Source organism: Antedon mediterranea, chromosome 2 (genome assembly GCF_964355755.1).
Source record: "Antedon mediterranea chromosome 2, ecAntMedi1.1, whole genome shotgun sequence".
Taxonomy (NCBI): Eukaryota; Metazoa; Echinodermata; class Crinoidea; order Comatulida; family Antedonidae; genus Antedon; species Antedon mediterranea.
The window spans coordinates 6,422,242-6,439,204 of NC_092671.1; the positions used below are offsets into that span (position 1 = coordinate 6,422,242).

At 35.2% G+C, this 16,963-nt stretch overlaps 3 protein-coding genes across 3 annotated transcripts; 1 reads left to right on the forward strand and 2 right to left on the reverse strand.

Moving 5' to 3' along the window:
- The first annotated feature begins 654 nt into the window (after positions 1-654).
- On the forward strand, positions 655-3,204 carry LOC140040191 (uncharacterized). Its single transcript, XM_072085939.1, has 6 exons — positions 655-723; positions 1,086-1,173; positions 1,351-1,430; positions 1,604-1,726; positions 2,001-2,095; positions 2,247-3,204. The coding sequence occupies exons 2-6, from the start codon at positions 1,112-1,114 to the stop codon at positions 2,421-2,423; spliced, it is 537 nt and encodes a 178-aa protein (XP_071942040.1). The 5' UTR covers positions 655-723; positions 1,086-1,111; the 3' UTR covers positions 2,424-3,204.
- A 530-nt stretch (positions 3,205-3,734) lies between these two features.
- LOC140040190 (nascent polypeptide-associated complex subunit alpha-like) lies at positions 3,735-14,739 on the reverse strand. Its single transcript, XM_072085938.1, has 7 exons — positions 14,621-14,739; positions 10,106-10,178; positions 9,620-9,705; positions 9,034-9,246; positions 8,653-8,787; positions 4,602-4,724; positions 3,735-4,422 (listed from the first exon to the last, which is right to left on the reverse strand). Exons 2-7 carry the CDS (start codon positions 10,155-10,157, stop codon positions 4,408-4,410), a joined length of 624 nt encoding a protein of 207 aa, XP_071942039.1. The 5' UTR covers positions 10,158-10,178; positions 14,621-14,739; the 3' UTR covers positions 3,735-4,407.
- On the reverse strand, positions 11,545-12,510 carry LOC140039220 (uncharacterized). Its single transcript, XM_072084818.1, has one exon. It carries the CDS (start codon positions 12,508-12,510, stop codon positions 11,545-11,547), a length of 966 nt encoding a protein of 321 aa, XP_071940919.1.
- Positions 14,740-16,963: the final 2,224 nt, after the last annotated feature.

Below are 16,963 nucleotides of genomic sequence, written 5' to 3' on the forward strand. Positions count from 1 at the left end.
CACTACCATATTTGGGCACATCACACTTTTTTGTCAAACTAGTTTGATAGTGCAGACCAGGTAGATACAGAGCATAGAGCATGATTTACTAATAATTATTTATTTGGATCTACACCTTTATATCGGTTTGACAGGGCAGACTATAGTACAAAGGTGTATCCTTCAAAATAAACAATACAACATTTAAAAAAATTAACAGAAGTAATGGCAAAAAGCAAGATAAAGAATACAATAAAAAAAACACATAAACATATTATTACACATTATAATTAAAACAACTAACCCACTCAACCCTGCCTGATCCAACCCCATTCATTTTAGTACTTTTTACAAATATATAATTTACACAAAAATTGTTCACACAAATTTCCATGCTCGTTTTTTAAGTACAAAAACTATTTAACAATTCCCACTCTTTATCAATAAAAGATCTGAGCATCACAAAATATATTTTTCATTTTCATAAGATGTATACAATGTATCAAACAGCTCTTTGTTACCACTTTGATATGACGATGTATAAATAAATAATTCTGCATTACTACAGTATAATACAATTGAGGACGAAATGACAAACAGGCAATAGAAGCGTCCCATACTAGCTGTACGACAAAAAGAAGAGCTAACTGGAGAGGGCGGAGCAACATGCAATTGCTTCCTTCTTGAAATTTCAATTTGTAAACAGGGCGAGTGACGTGAACGTGCACGTGTATACAATAATTGGTAAACCATTTTAACTGGTTATTTTGGTAGTGTAAATAAATTATGTTTAAAAAAAATCAATTTGGACATGTATATATAGGCCTAGTTAAATCCTAGATAGCAAGGGTAGCACCTACTAGTAGTAGGCCTAGGTTTATTAGGATTATTGATAGACAGACGATCGGGGCGGCAAGCCAGGACCGGACGTGGGGTCTAGGCCTACTAGGCCTAGTCTAGGGCCTAACTAATAATATCTATCTAGACCTAGCCTACTTACTTCTACTATAGCCTAGTAGAACAAGAATATGCCCAGTAACTAGCTAGGGCCTACTACACAAACTACACTAAACAACTTGATCAATGTCCTTATATTTTTTTTATAGGTGTGTGTGACCATTTTCAGAATATAATGACTGAACAAACTGAGAAGAATTCAGCTCCCATGCCAAGTCGAGCAGAACGCCGACAACAGTGAGTTCTGGATGACTGAAGACTGAGCAATTATCAAATGTTCTTGCCTATTTATTAATGATTAAGTTGACGTGTCACCAGTGATGTACATTAATCCATTTGCTAATGACATTTGTTAAAAGTAGAATTGAATTTCTAAATATCATTTCCTATTTATTTTTTTTTTGCTATTATTAGATGGTGGTCTGCAAAGAAAAAAGAGAATGCAGATGGAGAGGAATCAACAACACATACGGAGATTGAATCAAAAGTTGAAAGTAATTAAATATTCTGCATATTCTGTCATACTAGACTGATTCTGATATGAATTTAAATGGAAAGACTTTAAATGAATTTAGTGCGATTAACATAAGTAAAAATGCAGTGTGTGATATCCGATTAACAACAAATTCCAGTACAAAATTAATATTTATTTCATTTTTGCTTTTAGATAACAAGAAAGTGAAACATGAAGGTATGGTGAAGAAAAGTCATAAACATTATTGCCTCTTTATTGGTAATTTACCATATGGTGTAACGAAAGAAGAAATAGAAAATCATTTTGAAACAGCTGGTAAGATTCTTAATAACAATATTTAGTTTATACTACAAAATGTATGACATGTTTCCATTACGGTATTTAAACCAGGATTTTGAAAGGGCCTAAAAGTAGTGAAATGAAGTCCTGAAATTAATTTGTAGGGCCCCCCCCCCCCCCCGATTGGTACAGTATATTGTGAATTTTGTTCCAAAAAAGATTGGTTAATAGGAAATGTTTGTTCTGAATCAATGTAGGGGAATAACATTTAAAAAGTAACCGATTGAATATATATATTTCAAAATCTTAGGAACCGTCATAGCTGTAAGGCTAGCTACAGAGAAGGCAACGGAGAAGCCTAGAGGATTTGGTTACATAGAGTTCAAGACATCATCTGAATTTATGGTAAGTGATCAGTCTTAGTGTTGATGGATTTGATCAAAAAAACAGGAGTGTTATGGGGGGAAATAAACAAATAAAGGTTCTGTTCGTACTAGTTATTTACAAATACAGTATAACTTTGTACCTACCCAGCAAATGTTGTTTCTTTCAACAGAATGCTCTCAGTTTACACCACACAGTATTAAAAGGAAGGAAGATAAATGTGGAAATGACAATGCCTGGAAAGGGAACAAGTCAAATGAGAAAGGAAAGGCTAAAGTGGAAAAATAAATCAATGGATAGATTTAGGAGAAAAAGAACACATGGCAATCAAGGTGGTGGTCCGAATTGAGCAAAGATTCAGAAAAGATGACAGTGGTAGCATTTATTTGATAAACTATAGTCTGTATAGTTACAATTCATACAGAATTGATTAACTACTGAAGTGAAATAAATGAAAACAGATTTATTTAAGAATTAATGGTGATGTCAAATTTTAAAAAATGAGCAGCTTTGTCATTCTAGATACTGTTACTGTATATCTGAAAGTTTGTCAGTCAACCAAAATGGTAACAGTTTCTGGTTGCTTGAACCTAAAAGCGATTCGAATAGAGAGAAATAGCGAACCGCGACGACGTCACTCAAATTTCACCGAGTGGGTAGATTGTAAACAAACCATTTTGCCACATGTTTTTGTATGGGAAATTCCGATGGGTTGAGTTAAAAAGGAAGGTAGAAAAGAACGTTTGAAACACACATATAATAGCAGTATCTTTTTTTTGCAACACCCTTAACAATTTTAATGTTATATGGGCAAAATCTTAACATATTTTATTTTAATTTGGATTGAATTAAGACCAGTTTTTGTTATATACTGTACCCAGCTCTAGGCCCTAGATAGTTGGCCTGTATGCTGTAGTACCTCGAGCCTAGCACGGATTATCGGTTATTATAATAGTAATAATAATAAGTTATTGCATACTGTACTACTACTACTACTACTTTAGCTAGGGTGCTGCTAGGCCTCTCCTAGCTAGGTAGTAAGACTAAATAGAGCATCTCTAGTAGATTTAGGCCTAGCATTAGTTTCAGCTTGACAACTGCCATTTTGTTATGTGGCTAGTGATGCTTCCTGCAAGGGGGGGGGGGGGGGGGGGGCTACCGCCAGTAATGAATACTTGATAATTAACACCATTCTACTATAATACTATAGGCCTAGTCTAATGTAGACCTACAGATATGAGATATTTTTAGGAATATGATTGTGAATGATGGATGACTTTTATACATATTTCATTGTTTTATTGTGTAAATACACAAATACAACAAGAATTATGAGCGTTACAGCAACAACATTGGTTAGACGACGCCATGATTCACGTGTATAAACATAGGAAATGTGTCGCCCTCAATGGTTTGTTATGATTTTATACCCACTCGGATTTTAGACGTCGGTTCGCCATTTCTCTCTATTATGTCATTTAATTTAGCAGCATTAAAGTTCAAACTACTCATGAGGACAAATTATGTGATCTGCTAAAACCACAAAAATGAAAGAAATCAGTACTGCAGATTCTGCAACAGGCCGGTCACATTATTAATGAGTATATTTTGGGAAAATGTCAATGATTGTGTACGTGCTAAAATTAAAAAACAAAATATATTCACTTCATAATTTATTTGATTGTTATCAAAGACATGGAATAAGATTTGGAATGGCTAGTATATCAGTGGGCATATTGGTTTGTAGCAACAAGGTCACTTCCACACAGATTTACTACTGTACAATAATAAATTGTCCATTTTACAATCAAGTTGTAAGCTTGTTTATTCTATTATTTGTTTGGCTGCGACAAAGTAAAAAGATAATAATTCTACAAAAGTGTATATTGGCAGTAAATTTTATGTTTTATTCTACATTGATATCTGTCTAACATACTGCACACCTTACTGCAAATCTAAACAGGCCAAAAGTAAGCTACAGTATTAATTTTGTGAAGTTCATTAACAAATAATGGTCATGTTTCCTTTTAGTGTATAACAAACTCCATGTTTTCTCATATATGGATTGATAAATGTCATTAATAAATACTGTATCCCCCAAGACTGTTCAAAGTCTACAAACACTGTATGCTTAGACTATATATATTGTGTGCTAAGTTGTACTGTATAAAATTAATAAACATCGGCATATAAAAATGAGGAAAGAAATGGGTGTTTTTTTGCCCTTTACAATTGTTATACATTATTATGTCTGCATGCTAGCCAAGCTTCTACAGTTGTCTTGTTTTGAGTTTTTTTAATTCGTTTTACCATTCTTCGTTAACTACTCGTTACTACATCGTTAACTCCTGTAAAATAAACACAATGATGATGTTTAATAAGCCATAATTAAGATCAAAAGTTGCATATCCATGAATAATCAGCATATGTTTTTATTGATATTCTGTTCTATAACCAGCAACCGATTTTGTTTCTATACCGGTTTGTGAAAACACAATAAACTTGAACTTGAAATAAAACTCCTTACCATAATAGCATTAACTATGTCATTTTGATTGTTTTTCAGAGCCTTTACTGCCTTCCCTTTACTAACATTTGCTTGAGAAACAACAAGCTCAACATCTTTTTGTTCAACTCCTGAATCATCAATCTAAAAGATAAAAAGTGCAGAATAGTTTAATATAAGCAATACTACTAGTGACTGCTTGAAAGCTCATCTTATGAGTTATGTTGCAGCGCCCATGTGGCGGCTCTATATTGCTCTGTGCATAACAACTTCGTATCTGTTTGCAGATGGTTTTTTTCATCAAATAAGTTTTACTGGATGCTGGAATAGCAAATTGAGCACCATATATTCACAAATTTCTTATGTGGAAATAATCGTATCTTGGAGTAAATCGCAGTTGTTTTTCTTGTTGTTTCCTGAAGTTCAGCTAGGCCCTGCTTGTGCCTTTATTGTTTTAATTCAAACTCATCACTGCCCAAGAACAATGGTCTACTAGCATCAGTGGGAAGCTAGCCCTGTACTTTCAATCTGACTGTGCATATTGTTATGTAAATGACCTTGTACACCTCATGCTTGAAGATCTGCTGTTGTCATGCTAATTAGCTATAGCTCTGAGTTTCTTCATGGTTTACAGGGCTGGTAACCAACAACAATAACAGTTGTGAACTTCTTGAAGAATCTTGCTTAATTATACAATCTTTTAAGTTGAACTCCAGTAGCTGTAGTATCCACCTATTACCAAGGAGGCCAAAAAGAAAAACCAGGCGTGGTACAAGAGCTGGGCGTGACAAACACACTAAAAACAATCTATCATTTCTGGACTTATCATCAAACTCTCTCTTATCTAAAAACAATATTAAATTTTGCAGTATTAATACAAGATCCGTTCGGAACAAAACAACAGAATTTGTGGATTTCGTTATCGAACATAATCTGGATGTTGTTGCCCTTTCGGAAACGTGGCTTAAACCAGAAGACACATCAGTTATAGGAAATATTACACCCAACGGATACTCTCTCAAACATGCTCCCCGTGCTGGTACTAAAAGAGGTGGTGGAGTTGCACTTCTTTACAAGGAAAGCATAGCGGTTAAATGTTATGACACGGGATTATTACCAAAATCATTTGAACTGCTAAATGTGGAAATAGTCAGCAATGCATCCTCAGTTTTCCTCGTAGCAGTATATCGTCCTCAAAGCAAATCAACGGGTTGCAATCTAAATGTTTTCACTGAAGAATTCTCAACTTTGGTTGATCACTATGTATTGAAGCCGGCTCCCATACTATTCGTTGGAGACTTTAACATCCATGTGGATATGCCAAATGATGCAGATGCAATTCATTTTCGGAATCTACTTGTAGCAAGCAGTCTTCAACAGCATGTGTCTACACCTACACACCGACATGGTCATACATTAGACTTGCTGATCACTCGTTCATCTGATCCTCCTGTTTTCTCAAACCTTAATGTCATTGATGGTATATCAGATCACTATGCAATCACAGGTAATCTCCTTATCAAGAAGCCACCCGTAATCACTAAATCCATCGAAACTCGTCATTGGAATGCTATAAATTTTGAGACATTATGTAAAGATATCACACAGTCTGATCTCGGAACTTCGCTCTCAAATCTTGATTTATCAAGTAAAGTACGACTATATGTCACCACTTTGAGTGAACTTCTTGACAAACACGCACCACCGAAAAAGAGAACAGTAAAGGTCCGACCAAACACTAGTTGGTATAACAGTGACATCTATGCTGAGAAAAGAACAAAGCGTAAGCTTGAAAAGAAATGGAGAATCTCTCATCTGGAAATAGATCGTCAAGCTTACATTGCACAGAAGAGGAATGTAAATTCCATGGTAAGAAAGGCAAAGGCCAACTACTACATTGGCTTGTGTGAAGAACATGCAGCAGATCTGAAAGGACTTTTTAAAATTGTTAACCAACTCCTTCATCATCGCCAGGTATCACCTCTCCCAGATAGTCTTTCTGACTTAGATCTTGCGAACAGGTTCTGTCAGTTTTTCACAGACAAGATCAAGATCATCAGAGACGACTTCAAGATTGATGACATGTCATTTAATGAGCCTGTGACAGCTGTTCATCAGCATCTCACAACATTTACACCAGCATCTCAAGATGAGATCCGCAACATTCTGATGAAATCACCAACAAAATCATGCAGGTTAGATCCAGTTCCTACTTCTATACTGAAGAAGTGTATAGACGCAGTCGTTCCAATAATAACGGAAATCATTAACCATTCTCTTAATACCGGCATAGTGCCAGATGAACTGAAAATTGCTCACGTTCGTCCTTTAATAAAAAAGCAAAACTTGGATCATAACACGCTGAAAAATTACCGCCCGGTGTCGAATCTTTCTTTTCTTGGAAAGACTCTGGAGCGTGTAGTGACATCACGCATTACTCCATATCTTCAAAAGCATAATTTAAATGAGAATTACCAGTCGGCATATCGTGCATGTCATAGCACGGAGAGTTCCCTTTTAAAGGTACAGAATGATTTGTTACAAGGAATGAATGATGGGAAAATAACGCTATTGGTGTTGTTGGATTTGTCAGCAGCGTTTGATACAGTTGATCACCAAAGACTGATAACCCGTCTGAGAAATCGCATTGGCATAAATGGTGTTGCTCTTAACTGGTTCCAGTCATATCTTACAGGAAGACGTCAGCTAGTCTGTATCAATGATGCATTCTCAGATGAAGCTTGCCTGGAATATGGTGTACCACAGGGGTCAGTAATTGGGCCTGGCCAGTTTTCCATTTATACGCTTCCCCTTAGTGACATTATTCGCAAACACAGTCTACATTTCCATTTCTATGCAGATGATACACAGATTTATGTGTCAGTAAATCCAGTGCAAAGGGATGTTGCTGCAGCAATCAGTAAGATTGAAGCCTGTATAGAAGATGTTCGCAATTGGATGACAACAAATTACCTAAAGTTGAATGATGGAAAGACAGAGTTTATTATCGTCGGGTCTAAATGTAACATCTCCAAAATCAACATCACACATATCAGAATCGGAAACTCTAACATCGCTCCCTCATCGGTGGTCCGGAATCTGGGAATCATGCTGGATAGTAATCTCACTATGGAAGCACAAATAACAACTGTATCCAAAGCAGCATGCATATCGATTAGGAACCTTGGTCGTATTCGCGGTAATCTTAACAAGAAAACAGCTGAATTGATTGTACACTCATTTGTCACTTCTAAAATTGACATTGGTAATGCCTTGTTGTTTGGCATACCAAAATCTCAAATACAACGTTTGCAAAATATGGCAGCTAGAATTGTAACTTATACAAAATCAAACGCTCACATAACTCCTGTCCTGATGGATTTGCATTGGTTGCCTGTTCAACAACGTATTAAGTACAAACTTGCGTTGTTTGTATTCAAGATCCTAAATGACAGTGCTCCTGCTTATTTATCTGACCTTGTGGATCGTTACGAATCATCCCGCAGAGGCCTACGATCATTGTCACAAAACCTTCTTCAAGAGCGTAGAGCGAAAAATCAGTGGGGTCAGAGATCTTTTTACGTTGCGGCCGCAAGTGTATGGAACAGCTTACCAGCAACAGTTAAATGCTCAACTAGTCTAAACAGTTCCAAGACCAACCTAAAGACGTCGCTATTCGCTTATGTTCTCGCACGTTGTTAATGCACAAAGCGCCATGAGCGCCACATGGGTGGAGGATACCGGCGCTATATAAGTTTTCATTTATTATTAATTGTTGTTATTTACTACATCTTTTGTTTTTTTAGGCAAATTGCCAAGGATAACCATAAGCGAATTCATTCACTATCCTGCTCTACATAAACAAAGTCTTATTACAAGTCAGAGCGGGGCAATTTGAAAAAAAGTGTGATGTGCCCAAATATGGCAGTGATATGCCCAAATATGGTAGTAATATGTTAGTGATACGACATGTCCATATATGGGCACATCACATTTTTTTTTATCACATAAAGTTTAATAGAGCTGATGAAAGATAATTTTAAAAATGCTCAATAACTAGTAAAATACATACATCTTCTTCATCACTCTCCTCCTGTATTGTTGGCGTAAGAGCAGCTGCAGCATCGCTAGATAGCGCTTGGGCTGCGTCTGGTGCCTTGAACTTTTCTGCGGCATTGATTTGTGCTTGCTGACTCATGTCTTCAATCTAAATAAAATTTAATAAAACGTATGTTATTAATTTATTTATTTCATATTATATTTTCCTTAAGATTTCTTTTTTTAATATCAAGTATTCATTTTGTCCTTTCATCACTTTATTTCAGGTTTTCTCTGGGCCGGGGCAGATCAAGGATTCTTTAAACAGGGGAGTGCTAACATAACAATATTAACAGAAACAGATATCAAAAAGTAGTTCATAATGTCATTTTAGCTGTCAAAGTGCAATACAAACCTTAGCTTCTCCAAAGACCACGTATGTATCTGATGCAGGACTTTTATATACATCTGGGTCTTGAATGACAAAAAGAATGTTTTTTGACTTCTGTATGGTAACCCTCTTTACTCCAGAAATGGCTTTTAATGATAGTTTACTCATGAATTTCCTTGCTTTCTTCTCACTTCTACTTTGTTTTGCTTTACTTACAGGTTCTTCGTTGATTCCCATCTGAAAAGAATTAAAAAAAAAAAAATTCAGCAAATGACAAAATATGCAGTAGAATAGAATTTCAAAATCTGAGCGGTCCACTAATAAAATTAAGTACAAATATACTCCTCTCACTGCTGTCATAAACAAGCTACTTTATTACAGTGTAGAAGAAGCCCTATTTAGGATACAACAAAAGACTACAGTAAAGGTCTGTTTACACTATCAAACTTTATGACAATAAAATGTGATGTGCTGAAATATAGTAGTAATGATATGACATTATCATGTCCATATATGGGCACATCACATTTTTTTGTCACATAAAGTTTGATAGTGTAGATAGAGCTTTAGTGGCACTGTTGGGCCAAATGAAACAATTTCAACAATTTACTTGTGAAGAAAGTTGAGAGACATTTCCTGCTGTATCTAATCCTCCTGTAGATTCATCACTATCGGTTTCAGTTCCAGAATCTGCAACTATGAAAAAAAAATCCATTGGTTATTGAAAATAGATTATTTGGATGGTGGAGGAAACACTGGAAATCAATGGTGGTTGTACTAATAAAGCAAATAAGCAACCACAGCTTGTCCTGGTGGGCTTTCAGATCTATTCTATGCCTGGAAAGTATTGTTTACAAGAAAAATAGTGCTGTGTTGAAGTTAGGCTTGATGGAAGGGTAAAGGATCAAGTTTTCCCTCCAAAGACAATTACATCCATGTACCTTTTCAAATCAGATTCATTTGTCACAAGTGTTAATTCTTATAGTCACGAGCAGCATGGTACTTGTCAGAGGATTGGTATTAAAATTTAACAGTAATAATAGTAATGTTTCAACTTATCTTATAATTAGTAACACAAATTTAAAAAAAATGGTACCTGGTTCTTTTGTTGGCTCTTGTTGAGTGGTTGCTTCCGTTTCTGCAGGCATTGTTTATGTTTATTGTTTTATCTGAAGAAAATAAGATGGTCACCATATAATAACATAAATTACAAATTTAAGTAGTACGGTTTTTAAGAAAATGTGTCACAGGTCACATTCTCTACAAGACATGTTTTACATTGATATGTTTAAAATTGAAGTAGGCCTAGAAAGTGAAAGGTTTTATTAACAATTATATGAATATGATGATATAGCCTACCAACATACTTTAGTAGGTCTAGCTAGGCCTACATCAGTACAAATTTCAATACAGATAGGCCTTGTAAAATAATAAAACTGTGCGGTACTATTAGGTCTACGGCGCTAATGCAGTTTCGTACCCACCCCTTAAATTTACTTTAAATTGCTTTAATAGTCCATCCAACATACTCACGAGCCGCATATATCACTCTAGAAGCAGAAAATGCACAAAAAACGATGTTGTTTTTATTCTTAATATTTTAATTAATTAATCTTTGAGCACCCACACAACTTCATCGCTAGACTAGTTTTGTGAGAATCATCGCTAGTGGCCTGCCGATAAAAGTACGGAAGCCTCACAGGACATAGTGAACAACTTTTGTATATAGAGGGCGCGGTTACTATGTTTAATAACTACAGTAATATAATGGCTCTGATTTTAAGCATGCACTTTACTAGTAATGATTTTAATGTATTCCCCGAGAAGTCCGAGAACATATTTTTAAGAATTGTATTCATCTCTATTTCATGTTATTGTTAGGCCTATATTTTAATTACTTGTTTTATGTTAATAGTAGAACTTCACATCAGGAAAGAAGAAAAACAGGAAGAAGAAATGAAATTATACAGGATACTTTGCTGAATCCCGTGTCCGTACTGAAAACAAGCAGCACTAAGTCTGCTGACTACATTGTGTAATAAAATAATCATGCAGAGAATGGCTGTAATATTATTTCCTAAAGTTGAAATGAACCGTCCATCGCCACCGTAATTAAAATTAAGTACATTGCACTTTAATTAAGCAAATAAAACCAATAATTAAGAATCAATGAATAATTTTATTTAATCAATTACGAGCCATATAGTATTATACTACTGTATTAAAAATAACACAAGTAATAACAAGTATGTCATCAAGCCAGGGAAGACTTAAATTCCCTCTTCCCTGATCAAGCATTATATAATTATTATATCTGTTATTTACAAAAAACCCCTGATAATAACGTGTAAAATAACTCAAAATCGGTTTCAATAGGGGAAAAAGATAATATGGAAAATACTCATTATTCAAATATCTCAATTGGTTTCTCAACAATTGGTGAGTTAAAGGTGTTGAATTGAATTACATAAAAATAAAATGTTAGCAAAGATAGAAAGCGGAAATGTAAGACTGCCTTGTCGGTTAACATAATACTTAATTAACAACATAAATGTCATTGGCTATCTGGTGCCACAGATTGTAAAACGGCGAGACGCCAAATCTCTCCGACCACATATATTCTGCAAGATACTCGGGGATCAATTCTGGATTAGTTGGCCCTTGTTGCGCTTTCATTTGAGCCTTGGCTCTAGACCACATCGACTCTACTCGATTTGTGCAGACGCCTGTCGCTGGATCAACAAAATGTCTTTGGTGATTCACTGTTCCATGATCGAATCCTCGATTTTGGATTTGATTATATGCAGCCCATCTGTCCGTCCAAATTGTTGTTCCTGGAGCAACCCACTGATGAATGATTGGCAATAATGTTGCAGCATCACGCCGCTCAACTTCTACCAGAAACCCTTTTTTACGTCCTTGTTCATATCCACCAAAAACCCATCTTTCGGGTCTCACTCTTCCCACGTTGTTTTTTCTCCTAGAAAATAACGATTCGTCCAATTCGACAATTACTCCAGGTCCTCCAATCAGTTCCGGATGGTTGATAAAATATTGTACACAAATGTCTCTGCAAAACTGCTTCCAGTCTACAACTGTATGCTCCGACATGCACAACTCTTTCATGATTAAATTTTGTGATAAGCTCCTCGCTTTTCCTGCACCAGTGGACCATATATAGGTCAGACCTATGATCTGCCATAGCTGCAAATGAGAGCCAGAAAAGAATGATCCATGTCTTATATTGATCACTTTTCTGCAGTTTCTTTCCGGACATCGCCAGCAAACTCTGTCTATGGAACTATCTCTCGGCTGTTGTTGGCAAATAGCATTACAACGTGGACAGCTCATGCTAAATGCTAGCAACCCATACCGGCGGCACCACGCTATTGTGGCATCTACGTCGTATTTGAACCTGTGGCCTATTTCAATTAAACTTATTGAATTGAACTCATCTAATTCTGGTAGAATAGGAATCTGCGGTATTGGAATAGCAGCCATTTCAGAACAATTTTAAAAAGCGTGTGATGAAGACAAGTTGCCAAATATCACTGTTTTGTATTTCTGAATTGAAATGTAATTTTCCATAACATTTGTTTGCATGAAAACTGACGTCGTAGAATTATTTTGACGGAAACTCAAACAAGAGAGAACAGGGGACCAATAGGAGCCTTACGCGCTTTTCACAACAGGACTGCTAAAGAAAATCCCATGTGATGTATGCGCCGCGTACCGACCGGAAATCTGCGTTATCAACATGCACCGCAAACAAAACATTCCTTGCGATATGTATGCCGTGTATCCCACCGACAATGATAACTCTGTCAAACATTTTGGTAAAACAACCCTTATTACGGCAAAACATCAAAGCATTTGTTTAAAAATACATGAATATGTTTTACTTCCAAGAGGAAGGACATTTTTGATAGAGGGAACGGCGGGAGAAGGTGAATACTCGTAATTAACCTCTATATAGGCCTACTTTTCTTCCTTTTTGTATTTATTCCTCCTGTTGTTAACTAACACGACCCATGGTAAATGATGCACACAGGACTCTTCATTATACTGTATTTTATTTATTCAAAGTGATAATTGCCAATATATTCTACTACTGTCAAATATGGTACGTATGCTTTTCAAAGCATGGTTCCCACTTGCGACGCAACGTAACGCAACCTACAGAACGTAGGAAAATGCCCTTCTAATAATTGTGTTTGTCCCCGCCTGCCTGAAATCAATACAGCACTTTGAGTCGATAGGTCGCTGCGTTGCGTTCTAGTGGAAACTACGCTTTAATGTTAAGCGTGGTTCTCACTAGAACGCAATGAAAAGTTATTGCGTAATCACAAGTGGGAACCGACGACGCAATAGTTCTGCAAACATAGCAGGTTTGAATACCACGCAGGCGGGGGAAAACACAGAAGGGCATTTGCTTACGTTGCGTAGATTGCGTTGCGTCGGTAGTGAGAACCAAGCTGTACATAGGCCTCAATAAAATTAAAGATTAAAATTTAACACGAAATGGCAAGGATGCATGCATGATGACTACTCTTCATTGTTCATTTTTAAACTGATTTACGGTTTTTGTGTTACCGTTTCTAAGTTTAAATAAATGACAATTTTGGTTTCAATGGAAGACATTTCTTGACATTGAAGAAGCCTCGCCTACTAATTACTATAATAAATATTACAATTATTAGTTCTAAGCACACACTCGAATGAACAATAAAAGAAATAACCGTATAACATGAATTACGGAAATGATGAATACAACTCTTCAATATTAATCTTTATTAAAAAGGAAATTCATGTGCAGTCACAGACTCGGGAATACATCACAATACATAACATAACAGAGTACTTATAGTTATTGAGGGCGCTGTACAGCTATGGCCTGACATGTTTAGGCTTCCGTACTTTGTAATCTGATCGTCTACTCCGAGCCTAGCGATGATTCTCACAAAACTAGCCTAGCGATGAAGTTGTGTGGGTGCTCAAAGATTAATTAATTAAAATATTAAGAATAAAAACAACATCGTTTTTTGTGGATTTTCTGCTTCCAGAGTGATATATGCGGCTCGTGAGTATGTTGGATGGACTATTAAAACAATTTAAAGTAAATTTAAGGGGTGGGTACGAAACTGCATTAGCGCCATTTCTTCTTTCACACACACCCACTCCCATTGAAGTGACTGTCCTGACTAATCAGATGACTGGACTGCCAAGTCTTTTTTATTATAATATAAAAATTAAAAAGAGATTATTATACTAGAGAATGTATTATTAATATTATGATGTGTGTAGGCCATACAACCACAATTAAAAAAAACGTAGGCCTAGGCCTAGGTCCACTACAGTGTCGGCGTAGGAGTAAGGGTGTAGTAAAAGTAGTCTGTCTAGTACTAGTAGGCTAGGCCTCGGCTACCGCACTCAGGTTTTTACACCACGACCAAGTCCATCATCAGCAGCGGCCATGCTAACCATTATGCAAGAACGGTGATGGGATTATATTTTTATTTTAACAAGAAATTATAAATACATTAAGTTACAAACAAATAACTATTATTTCAATGTGTATTTCTTTAAAGTTTTATACGTAGATTATACTTACGAATACGTGATATAAAGTAGATTTTAATCAACAATTTAAAACGAACCACAACCTTGTTTTCGTTAAAGTTTAAAGGTTATCTCAGCAACAATAGTCTTTACAATCCAGCCAGCTAAACGAACTGTTTAAAGTGGTGACGGCTGTTCCAATCGTCTACCATTAGTTATACTGTGGTACTCTGTATATTGCCGTTTAAAATAAAGTAATATAAAATAATACTGTGGGCCTACAACAATATTTATAATAATACTATTGACAAATAATTAAATTATTCTAGTCATAATAAATAATCATTCATCCGAATTGGAGGCGCCAAGTAGGCCTATAATTAAATTAATATTCAGTTCACTGGTCCAAGTTCACTGGACCTTGACTGGCTTTCATTTTCGGACAGAGTTTCATTTAAAAGAACTGTCCTTGTATTTAAATGTATAAATAAAATGACTCTCTAATATATGACTGATATAATTACACCCTTATCCCAGTCACATGTAACGAGGCAGGTCCTTTTGCGAGAAAAGAATGTTTTTCCACAAGTTTTAGTGTTGTTGGTGCAACCCTGAATAGCGTCGAAGAGGAGTTAAGAACCATAACATCCCTATGGTTATTTAAATCAGAACTTCATAGGAACTATATTCAGCAAAATGCTATTATGTAAACTGCTTGGGCTTACCTTGGGTAAACAAAGCAATACTAATAATAAAAAGTTCTACAATAAACGTATAGGCCCTACCAGTTCCTATCAAAATGACTTAAGAAACTTATAGGCCTAATTGATGCATTCATTTTCTATTATCTATAAATAACTAGCAGTTACATACTTTGCATGTGTAATAAAAGCGCACTCTAATAAAAGTAGGCCTACTTTGACAAATAAAAAAAAAATTGTATCAAGAATAAAATTCGGAACTATTTTATGGTCATTGATTTGGTTATAGACTATCCCTTCACTTTAAAATATATGTAAGCTAAAATGCATTTTACTCACTGGCTCAAACCGTGATTTACAAAATACATTCTGTTCATAGGAAAGGATGTAACGTTGTTGCAGCTGAAATAGTGAACTAACAAAACTCGAGTGTGCATTTAGCTGAAACTTTTCTCACTTGCATCAATTATTATCAATTATTGTATCTTAGGCCTGTAACGCGCATCCATATTAATAAAATAATTGGTATTAAAATGTAACAATTTTTATTATCTTAAACATGTATTGTCCACCTGAAAAAAATTTTTATTTTTTTTTGTTGAATATGACATTTTAATGTTACATAATAGTTATTTAATTCAAAAATTGAATCGAAAAAAAATATATATACCTTACAAAAACAAAAATTTAAAGCAAAACATAGTCAAATTGGTTGCCAATTGTTTTTTGGTTAAATTTAACCGTTTAATTTAATTTGTGAAAACATTTGTTTGTTTTTTTTTCTACGGAGAAGTGATTAACGATATTAAAGCTGAAAATGGACTATTCAAATTCTGATTTTATTAATCTTAATTTTTTTATGATTTTATGGGACAATACATCTTTTATTTAATATCATTTTCACATTATTCTACAATGAGAGCCATTCTGACAAAACCGTCGCTTATGATACTTTTCCGAAGAAATATTATTCCTCGCATCTTTGGCTTACGTCAGAATATCCAAGGAAACATTGTGCTACATATGATTATGTTTGCTATAAATAAGCATGATAATTATCATATAATATAGGGGTTTTGAGTCTTAGGTACACAATTAGTTAAATTTTAACCAGGTTTCAACCGGACTAAATAAGTCACATGACAGGCGGTTTCAAAGTTCAGTCCTTCAACAACCAAATTTACTTAGGGATTAGCAGAAGAATATACATCTAAAAAAGGTAAGAATATTGTAAAATAATTGAAGAAATATTCAATATTGAAATAATAATAATTTCGTAATTGTGTGTTGACCATGTTTTTTGTTATGGTCCGACTGGAGATACTGTACTAAAAATGTCTGCCCACTAATTACACACTTTACACATGCGAAGTCCCTTTGCATTATGAATGGATAAGATATTCATTTGCTTAAAAAGTACAACGTCCATTTCAACAAAATTGATGAAGCAAACCGATTCTTCAGTCTAAACTGTATAAAGGTTACGGAACTTCAATGTGCCTAAATGTATCGGCAAGGCTGATATCATTATTAAGAAATTTGTCTTTATCAATATTAAGTTATTTTGTCTAAAATAAATCATACAGTCAGTCGTTAATGATCATATTTATCATTAAAATAACCATGTGCACGCTAAGATTTGTAAGTTGGTTGCTACACCCCCGAAGTTAGCGATAACTGTATCCGCCTTTTAT